Source organism: Miniopterus schreibersii, assembly GCF_964146895.1.
Source record: "Miniopterus schreibersii genome assembly, chromosome: 3".
NCBI classification, from domain to species: Eukaryota; Metazoa; Chordata; class Mammalia; order Chiroptera; family Miniopteridae; genus Miniopterus; species Miniopterus schreibersii.
The window spans coordinates 20,688,099-20,698,630 of record NC_138103.1 but is presented as its reverse complement, the minus strand read 5'-3'; the positions used below and the strand labels follow the sequence as shown (position 1 = coordinate 20,698,630).

General features: G+C 43.4%; 1 protein-coding gene across 2 annotated transcripts; it reads right to left on the bottom strand.

Annotated features, from left to right (window-relative positions):
* Positions 1–301: 301 nt before the first annotated feature.
* MPV17L (MPV17 mitochondrial inner membrane protein like) lies at positions 302–10,287 on the bottom strand. Of its 2 annotated transcripts, XM_081132922.1 has the most exons (5): positions 9,905–10,265; positions 6,988–7,058; positions 1,440–1,469; positions 1,028–1,253; positions 302–692 (listed from the first exon to the last, which is right to left on the bottom strand). In XM_081132922.1, exons 1-4 carry the CDS (start codon positions 10,212–10,214, stop codon positions 1,074–1,076), a joined length of 591 nt encoding a protein of 196 aa, XP_080989048.1. In that variant the 5' UTR covers positions 10,215–10,265; the 3' UTR covers positions 302–692; positions 1,028–1,073. The 2 variants fall into 2 exon arrangements, with proteins under 2 accessions (XP_080989048.1, XP_080989047.1); XM_081132921.1 differs by having other exon boundaries at positions 302–1,253; positions 9,905–10,287.
* Between the last annotated feature and the right edge of the window lie 245 nt (positions 10,288–10,532).

The following is a 10,532-nucleotide window of genomic DNA, read 5'->3' as shown; positions in this document are numbered from 1 at the left end:
CAAACAGTAAATCTGAAAGACTGGATCAAGTTTCTCTTACCTATCTTAATGACTACTTATAAAAATTTAGTTTAAAGCATTGATTTAAAAAAATATAACAGCATGAAATTTAGGGTAACTTTTTCGTGGAAACATATGAAATAGAGTTTATACTTCCAAGAAGAAAAATTGGGGTGGGGGGGGCTTTGGAGGGTTTTTCGGGGGTTTTGGTTGTTTGGTTTTGTTGTGTGTGTTTTGTTGTTGTTGTTTTGTTTTTTATTGTTTTTTGTTTTTTTTGTGTTTTTTTTTGTTTTTTTTTTTTCCAGAAACTTCACTCAGTGTATTTCTTTAAGAAGTCAAATTTTGTATGTCTGGGAAATGGGGTACTGAGTATGCTCAAAACTAAAAAACATTAGCTAAAAAGTACTTAACTTAGAAATTACAAAAATAGAAGATGTCAGTGAAATATATTCTATCCAGGACACACCAATCACACACTTCTTTTTTATGATATAAAATATACTTGTAGAACTTTAGTATCAGTAAAAAATAATTATATAATATTGGGGTGGGGGGAAATCTGGTTATTCAATCTTGACTTTGATTGAGTTCTATGTAAATAGAAATTTACTATTAAGGGCTATTTTTGGTATAAAAGGTAGTCAGATCCAAAACTGTTCAGGAAGTCAGATCCAAAAGTGTTCAAGAAAAACCTGAGATGTTAGAAAAGAGATGCATACAATCAAAGCAGTTTCCTTAAATGACATTAATAATTAAATGCATTAAATATAATTAAATGGCATTAAAATATTAGAATAGAAATAGTAACTATTATAAAATGCCATTCTGCCACTGGTATTGGTTTTTACCAAAGTATTGAAGGAGTGAAAATATTAGAGAAGTAATACTTTCAGGCTAGAATGGGGGGGGGGGATAAAATTTAAAGTGCTTCTTGATAATTAAAAAAGTGGGTCTAAGGAATAGTAATTCTTCCAAATGAAGCACATGACTGCAGGTAAGTAGAATATTTTATCGGCAGGCAACTCACTGCAGTTAAGGAAAAATATGGTCACTTTCAAGGAATCCTTGACTTTTCATTTCTCCTGGGGACTTTCAACTGCATTGGCCTCCTTTTGATGAAGGAAAGCGAAAACTGACGTTGATGTGCCATCGCCACTCTGTTGTGAATAGCAAAGGAAGGTGGCCCACAGGAAACTATGGAGTCCAACGTAAGCTGTTCTCCACTGAACAGGGACAAGGCTGAAGTTGATCAGCTGTAACAGAAAGAGAGAGTGTTAGGGCGCTGTGCAAACCCAGGCCAGGAGTCAGCATTCTGAGTCAGCAAAGCTCGCCTGTCCAGGGAGCATTGGAGGTCTTGCTCCCAGGCATATGTCATCGGTTTGGCTCAAATAAAGTCTTGTAAGAATTAAAAAAACAAACAAACAAACAAAAAGCCTCACCTGTACAAAAGGCCAGTACATCAGACCACTCTGGAATAAAAAAATTAAAAAATGTATTAGAATGCCTTTTAATCACGCAGTTCATTCTATAAAAGATTAAGAAATACCAGGCAGGTAGCGTGCAGAAGTGGTATTATATTTCAGACTAAGCCAATTAAATTAGACTTCTTAAGGTCCCTTGAGTGGAAGAGGTGGGGAGTTGTGGAAAGAGCTGTTAGGTACAAGACATTTATACTAGTTATATTGACATTCAGAATGAAAAGTCTACCAGAATCAGTATCAATTCTGTTAGACAACCGCTTTAAAAATAACAACATATATTTACATATTGCAATTTTCCTGTTAGCCCAAGCAAATGACACAGGAATATATTTATACAAGGATCATCAATAAAATTTTAAAACTATACCAAATCTATTCCTTTTTTTAAAAAATATGTTTTTATTGATTTCAGAGAGAGGAAGGGAGAGAGAGAGAGAGAGAAACATCAATGATGAGAGAGTCATTGATTGGCTGCCTCCTGCACGCCCCCCACTGGGGATCAAGCCCGAAACCCAGGCATGTGCCCTGACCGGGAATTGAATCTCGATCTCCTGGATCCTAGGTCGATGGTCAACCACTGAGCCACGCCCGGCCGGGCCAAACCTATTCTTTATGGAATGATTTGCTAATAATATATTTTACTATTTCATGCTATAGAATAAGTTAAGCTGACATTTTTGTTTTTTACAAAATATTTCAAGATAGATTTAACAGGCTTTAACCTGTGCCTTCTGACAAAAAAAAAAAGGGTCATCATTATGGATTTTTTCAAACAAGGAAATCTTGGTATATAAATTATATTTTTTTTAAAAAAAGCTAGAGGCTTTAAAAATAGTCTTTAAAAGCAGTATTACACTAGTAATATGAAGGTGGTATTATTTTCTTTTTCATTTTACTAAATTTTCTTTCCTAAAGCTTCTACAATAAACCAGTGCAATAAAAACTATTTAAATATATACTCACTTAAGAATTTACTACTTTGGCAAAAAGGATCAGAAGAGTAAACTCATCCAAGCATGGCTTTCCTTCTTACGGCAATTTTTTTCCTTCAGAACAAAACATCACCTAGGACATAGGTCCTGGTCTCCCCACTCCCCAATGAACAGGAAAAGGACTCTTCAGAGAAACAGCTGATTGCAGGGCTGGCTCAGGGCAGGTAAAAATATAAGATAAGCCTGGGCCATCTGGTTATGAAAGTAAGGAAGTGTTGTTGTTTTTAATGGGGGGCCCTGGCCTGGTGGCTCAGTCAGTTAAGCGTCGTCCAGGACACCAAACGGTTGTGGGTTCGATCCCCGATTGGGGGCATGTCCAGGAGGATGGATGTTCCTCACATCAGTGTTTCTCTCTCTCTCTAAAATAAATTTTAGAAAAAAGCACATATCCTCTGGTAAGAATTAAAAACAACAACAAAACAATGGGGGAGGTCACTAGAACATAGGAACCCGCTTGAAGGGACTCTCATTGGTCAAATCTGGGACACTTAAGCACCAAAAATAACTGCACACAGTAATGAATTGTAAGTCACTGAAAAAAAATGAGAATCCCTGAGTCTATCCCGATACTAGAGAAATAACTGAATAATTAACTGGGATAGAAGAGCGGGCATTTGTTTACAGATCGCTGAGCACCACCCGGTGAGTGTGGGACCGGTGCTGGGGCTGGAAATGCATCATTTGCCAACCATCACAATAGCAAAGGCTGGTTTGGGCAGAATCGGGGTGCCAAACCTGGGGGTGGAGTGGAATATTCTGATGGGGAGCTGAATATTAATTTGCATGGTCTTAAAGTGCCTACAGATGACTTACTCATTTCAAGGGGGAAAATAGTAAGTAGACAGTGGAAAAATCAGACCCCTTGACATCTCCAGTCAGAGGCAGAAGGACATCGTGCACCTTCTGCTGTGATAACCACAGATGGAGTGTTCCAGCCAGGAATGTATCACCTTCATCCAACCATGAGGAAGCGACAGACAACACCCCCAAAAAGCAAATGCTTTGCATGTATGTGTTTTTAATGAGAGGAGGGCTATATTCTTTAAAATTATGTGTCGTAATAGATTTTAAAAGGGCTAAGAAAATATTCCCAATTAATGGGAAATAAAGAGAGATAAGAACTTAATGCACTACCTGGTCCTAGACTGGATCCTGTACTGGAAGGAAAAGAAATGCTATAGCCCAGCTGTGTGGCTCAGTGGTTGAGCATCAACCTAGGAACCAGGAGATCATGATTCCATTCCTGGTCAGGGCATATATCCAAGTTAAGGACTCAAACCCCAGTGTGTGGGGGGGGGGGGCCATGATGTTTCTCTCTCATCGATATTTCTATTGCTCTATCCCTCTCCCTTCCTCTCTCTCTCAAAATAAATAAAAACATATTTTAAAAAAATAAAAGAAATGCTATAAAGGCCATTAGATGGTCAACTGACAAAAATGGAATATGGATAGTAGATGGTATAAAAGGATTATTATCACTGTTAAATTTATCAAAATTGATAACTGTGCTGTGGTTATATGAGAACATCTTTATTCTTAGAAAATAGATACTTGAGTATCTAGGGGTAAATAGTAATTCTGTGGGTAACTAACTCAATGATTCAGAAAAACATTAGATAGAAAGATGGATGGATGGATGGATGGATGGATGGATGGATGGATGGATGGATGGATGGAGCAAGCAAATAATAAATGGGGCAAAATGTTAATAGGTGAATTTGGGTAAAGAGCATGTGGATATTTTTTCACTAAATAAGTGATTTATTACAACTGTGAGAAGTTCAACAAGGCAATTCCAATGGTTAGGAAACTTGACAATGGGCACAAGCAGTCAGAAAAAGCTTCCTTAGGAAATGGTGTCTAGTAAAGGTAGGAAGGAAGGGGCAGTGTGAGTCTGGGAAAGGCTGGGGCGGGAAGAGGCTGTCATGTTCCAGTTTCTGAAAAAATTCAAAAGTGTTGAGGCACAGAGCAGGGAGAGGGAGGCATGAGATGAGGCTGGGTCAGGAGCCTATGGGTGGACAGAACTGCCTCTCAAAGGGCAAGTTCCTGGACCCCTGAGGTGGCCTCAGACATAAATGTTTCGAGGAGTGTTTTGCACAGTGTCAGAGCAAACAAAGGCGGTGTTAACTTCCCATCAAATATTTGAGAGGCAAGTTCTCTTTTTACAGGCAGGTCTCTTCCACCCGATGGTGAACCTCCGCTAGGCAGGAGTTCAAGTTCATTTCCAAATCCTCAGCTACAGGATGGTATTGGTGTGGGCACATAGTAGATGCTGTCAAAGACTCACACGAGATTCCACAGAGGAGCCAGGAAAGGGTCAGCCAAGGCCCAAGGGGTCCAGATCTGGACAAGGTGCACGTGTCGGTGTCATTGGTAGAACCTCTGGGATAAGCTGTCAAAGGAGGACCAGAGACCCTGGTGACTGGAACTGGGCACCTCCCTCTTCAGGAAGGCTGAGCTCCCCACATGCAGACGTGACCTGGCTCACCATTCAGGCCACCCACACGGGTATACTTTGACCTGTTCTTGTTACTTTTCTGTAAGTTTGAAATTATTTCCATATTAAAGTTTCTTTAAAACTATATAAAAGAGAAGAATGTAATATCAGATATATTTCTAAGAGATAATATATCTGAACTGCCACGTTGCAGCTGAAACGTGGGACAGAAATTGCATGCCATCTGTGCAAAAAACTCCACCAAAAACGAAAACAAAAAACAGCCACACACATCCACACACAAAACTCAAGTACTACTTACATGTAAACAACAAATAAACTAGAGATGTCCTTCCCACCTTCATCGAAAGAACTTAGATTGGACTGGGGCGGATAATTCCTGAGCAACAAAGAACCAATTCTACTCTCACATATCCCTTGGGCTATGAGAGTCTTTTGTGATAGATTCCTTTTGGGTGCTTCTTTTCTTCTGTGCTCTTACTTTCATTGACCAAGCTTCAATCAAAAGCCTGATTTTAGCCCCTTTTCCTCCATATCTAATATCTCTAGCTCTGAGCTCTCTGTGCATCTGGACATCTCCCTTTGAATATCCTAAAAGCATCTGGAATTCAACATTTCCTACACTGGACTCATCTGTCTTGTTTCTCAAATTGGCTCACTGTCCTCTATGTCCTATCTCAAGTTACTTAAGTCAGAAATCTGTGAGTCATCCTAGATGTGTCCTTGCCCATAACCCCAATTTCCCATAACCCAGATCTACCAATTTTACCTCCTAAATATTTCTCAAATCATTCCTATTCTCACTCCTTCATTATTTCTTATGTGAACTTGGTTACAACAGTCCCCTCACTTGGTTTCTCTTGCCGCCACTGTTTCTGGAGTTCAAGATCCTTGGTATGGCATTCAGCATGCAAAAAAGGCAACCTGTATGTCTTCATTAAGGGAGGAGAATCTGAAACATCTGCAAATCCCTGCCAAAAGCCCCTTTCTTTCACAATTCTGCTTGCTTGCTCCTTTTATAAATGTTTGATGTACATCTCTCCATAGAATCTATGACATCATGGGAAAACGTGTTCCTTTTTTCCGAAATAAAACAGAAGAAAATCACATTTAGATGTCACCATGGGCCCACAACTTCTACCCTAAGAGAAGTAATAAGAGTCCCGCATACTCTTCCCCCCATGAAAGAAGAAAGAACTGTCCTTGAGCATAGGAGCTCAGGGAGAGCATGTGGCTTCAATCCTTCCTGTCATCTGCCTCCAGCCATCAAGTGGGTGATGCTGGTTCTGGGGATTGGTATCATTCAATAGAAGACGCTAGAAGCAGTGCAGGCGATTGCTAGGTGTGGCTTGCCACTGTTCTTGATAGGGAATTAAGTACATGTGAAGCCCTAGACCAGCCTGTGTATATTCTGTAATCCTAAAAATTCACCTCATTGTAATGAATAGAATCAAAGATGTTCTAGGCCAGAGATGGAAAGCATCCCTGATTTTGTCCAGGTCTTACGGACCCTGCCCATCTTCATTGAGTTAATTAATAAATATTTGTCAGACTGGATTGTTTATGTTTGTATTGAGCAAACAGTACAACAGGTGACTTGCTTCAAGCCTGGACATAACCCAGGGAAATATAATCTTTCTCTGCAAATACCTTTATAACATTAAGAAGGTTTCTTTCACAGGGACTCAGCAGAATGCACACCTGGAAACCTTGGCTCTGAATGTGGGAATGATTCCATTCACCTTCTATCCTTTTTGCAATAACCTCTGTGGTTCTGAAATTCCCTAAATTATAACCACAAGTAAGAGTAAATATAAGAACATCAGAAATCATTGTGAACACTGACTATAATTCAGAGACAGTCATGTATAGATACTCTTAAAGCTTCTTTTCATTTGATTCATCTATCAAAATAAATGTAACATTTCTCTGTCAAAATATTGTATCCTGGTGCCAACCAACTGTAGCCCTAATTTAAGAATATTTTTATTAAAATGCACTTAATGTTAAAAATGTACAAAAACATCTTGGTTGCATTTTCAAAAGTCTGTCTTACCTTATATGTATTCCAGAATTTCTGTTTCAGGTCCAAAAATATGTCTTCCTTTCCCTGGAGAATACTCATACCTATTTGTAAAAACACAATTAAAATTTTTTTTAAAGATTCAGTAGAAAGAATACTGTGTAACAGTTCAAGTTTCCTATTTCAATATGTAAAGTAGCCACCACTACCACTCACTCAGCATGTCCCTTCTGGCTCAACACAGAAAACAAGATATAATCTCCATTCTAAAACTAGATAAATTTTTTAAAGAATTATAAATATGAAGTGAGAAGGGTAGGGTATAAAAGTTATAGGTGAATGATTTTTTTTAAACTAAGAAAAGTGATACAAACAGCAGTATTAGGATAATGAGACTATTAATGACTTTTCTTCTTTCCTTTTCAAATTTTTTGTGAAATGCTTAAAATTTTTAAAACTTAATTACCTGTTTTAAAAAAAAGGCTGATGGACCGGACCCTGGGTATTCTGGTAACTACAAGTTTCCCACCAAAGAAAGAGGCTTTTTAATCAGAATTGAAACGCAGGACACCAATTCAGCCTTCCTAAAAACATTTTGAAAACTTTGATGTTCAACAACTCTGAAAAGAAATTCAGGGAGCAGGATAAAAACCCTTGATGATAAAAACCCTCCTAGCAGGACAAAACAGCCCTGGCTGTTTTGTTCAGTGGTCAGAACATCAGCCCTCGGACTGAAGGGTCCCAGGTTCGATTCCGGCCAAGGGCACATACCTCGGTTACAGGCTTGTCCCCCACCCTAGTCAGGACGAGTGCAGGAGGCAAGCAATCAATGTGTCTCTCTCACATCGATGTTTCTCTCTCCCTCTCTCTCTCCCTTTCCCTTCCACTCTCTCTGAAAAGCAATGGAAAAAATATCCTTGGGTGATGGTTAAAAAAAAAAACAAAACCTCCTATTTAAGGAAGGGTGTAAAAATGAGTGCTTTAAAAATTCTCCCCCAACTCCAATTAGGAGGAAGGGGAAATAAAATATTTGCAGTCACTTTGCAGGGGATTCTTAGAACAGGACTCATCAGAAAACCCAGCCGGAATATTGGTAACACCTCATTCCACTTAACCAGCACTAATTAAGTGCTAAGCAGTTTATGTGCTTTTTTATTTCATTTGACCCTCGTAACACTTGCCCCTCCTAACCATCAGCTGAGGATTATAGAGTTTCAGAGAAGGAAAAGAGTTCAGGGAGGTTAATAGTGGTCCAAGACCAGCCCAGGTGTGGATTCCAAGCCAGGCCTCTTAATCTCTACTCAAGCTCCCAAGGCACAAAGGGTCATCTGATACAGGCAATTTCCAAGGTGGAAGTGCCTGCATGGTCCTACCTTCCCCCCTTAATTTTAACAGGAGGAGAGGGAAACTGGGCCAAAAATCTGAAAGCAAAACAAAGAAGGAACTGGGCAGGACTGTTTCAGGAGCCTTGGGCCTGAATCATAGGCCTCCCCAAGCACTGTTACTGAAGTGTCTTTGGGTTTCAGGCATACTGACAACACTTACTGAGGCTAAGAACACAGCATGAATTGTGTGGTCTTGGGGCAAGTCACTTAAACCCTGTTGAGTCTTGGTTTCCTCATCTGTACCGTGGGAAAAACAAGAGTACCTGCCTCACTGGGTCGTTTAAGGATTAAACGGGAATCTGATTCCCAAACTCCCAGCCCCTGGCTCCCAAACCCTTCGCCGGTGTACAAGGCTACTAGTGACAGGCATGATGAACCAGTTTGCAAATCTGGCCAGGAGGTCACGCCCTGGGAACAGACACATATCTGACAAATCAGGGGGTCCCTGCTCTCAGGTTCTCCATTCCCCTGACCCCATGGGCCACGTGGTTGGCTGGGACTATATCAAGCAGTCCTGTCCTTCAGGTTTTCTGTGGGGTTTGTGAGGAAAGGCACAGAATCTGCCCTCCCCCCAAATAAGATCTGTGGAGCAGTGTAGGTTTCTTCAAGGTGGTAACTTGACCACCTCAACCCCATTTAGAAGGTACCAATAGCCACTGACAAGCAGACCCTCTTGGGGTGCTCTGTGATCCCCAATGCCAAGGCCAAGGCCAAGACTCTTGGATTTCCTTAGGGTATGGGTGGCCCTCCCCTTCCCACTCCCTTCCAGGCTATGGAAATTGTTTTTGGTATTTAGGGCCCTGAGCAAGGTCCCCCAAAGTCAGGTGCTCAGACCACAGGTTTTCTGAGGGAGCTCCCAGGACCCTCACAAATACAGAGTCCTCTATGGTAGGGGTCCCCTCACATTTTCTGTGGCTTTGGATGTGAGGATGGGACCACCTCTTCCAGCAGGAAAAGCTTACTAAAGCAAGGCTAGGGCCCTGAGGGTGAATTTTCCAGGAAACCTGGCCTGATCTCAGGTGCCACCCACAATGGCCCCATGGTCCGCTCATGGTTTTGTTGGTGTATTGGAAAGAAATGTCCACCAGTGGAATGGAGGCCCCCTGGATTTTCCCAGGAGGAGGCTGGCTGACCTACAACTAGGTCAGTGGGGTTGCAGCTGCTATGACAACGAGCTGGGGTCTCCCCCACACTACATGGACTTTTTTCGGGGGGGGGGATGGACCCCAGCCCTGCCTCCCCTCGTTCCAACCTATTTCCCACACCCCCTGAAATCTCCAGCCTCGGACTAGGCACAGCCCTAGAATCTCAACTGCGCTCCTGGCCCCCTAGATCATTAACCCACTGGACGTTCATCCCTTAATCCCTGGCCTCTCCAGCCATCGCCCAACTTCTTCTTAGACCCCTTAATCCCGGGTCCCCAAACTCCTGGGCCCTTGCACCTTCACCTCCACATCCCTCCCCGACCCTGAACTCCGCCCCTCCCCCATCCCTCCCACCAAGGCTTACGCCCCGGGTCCGGCCCCTGGCCCCCGACTCCATCCCCAGCCCGCCCAGCATCTCACCGGTGTAGAAGGCCGAGACCGCCACGGGCCCGCTGACCGCCTGATCGCACAGCACCTTGGCCAGGACGGTGCGCGGCGCGTGGCCCGGCAGCGCTCGCTCCAGGAGGCGCTGCCACGCGTAGTTGAAGTTGGCGAGGAAGGTCACGGCCACGGTGGCCACGCACCGCGTCTGCCGCCAGTCTGCGGGGCGGCCGCTCAGCCGCTGCTGCAGGACGTCGCCTGCAGAGAAGAGCGCGCTGTACATCAGCACATTAGTGGGCCACGGGTGGCGCCCGGCTGCGCGCCGCAGCGCCCGCCACCAGCTCCCCATGGCGCTCGCCGCGCGCCCTCCCGCGCCCGCGCCCGCACAGCGCCCGCCGCGGGCTCCCCGGGCCGCGCCCGCCGCCTGCACCTGTCTCCCCCAGATGCTCCAACACGATTGGGCGCCCCGGGCACACCCAAGCCGTGCTGCCCAATCCCGCGGCCACCAGCCATTGTGCGGGCCGAGCATTTGAAAGGAGGCTGGTCTCCAGGGCGCACGAGCCGTGACGGGCAATGTGCAGAATAGAAAAAGCCCTGGAGGGAGAAAGTAGGCTAGTGGTGGGCAGGGGGCTGGGCGGTGGCGTTACGTTGGGGTGGGGGGAGTTGC

Excerpts from the sequence above, each read along its gene's own strand:
- MPV17L (XM_081132921.1), bottom strand. The coding sequence starts at position 10,214 with ATGGGGAGCTGGTGGCGGGCGCTGCGGCGCGCAGCCGGGCGCCACCCG. Across the intron at positions 7,059-9,904 it reads GGTCTCGGCCTTCTACACCG|GTATGAGTATTCTCCAGGGA; the intron begins GTGAGATGCTGG and ends TTTTACAAATAG. Across the intron at positions 1,470-6,987 it reads AATTCTGGAATACATATAAG|AGTGGTCTGATGTACTGGCC; the intron begins GTAAGACAGACT and ends TTTTTATTCCAG.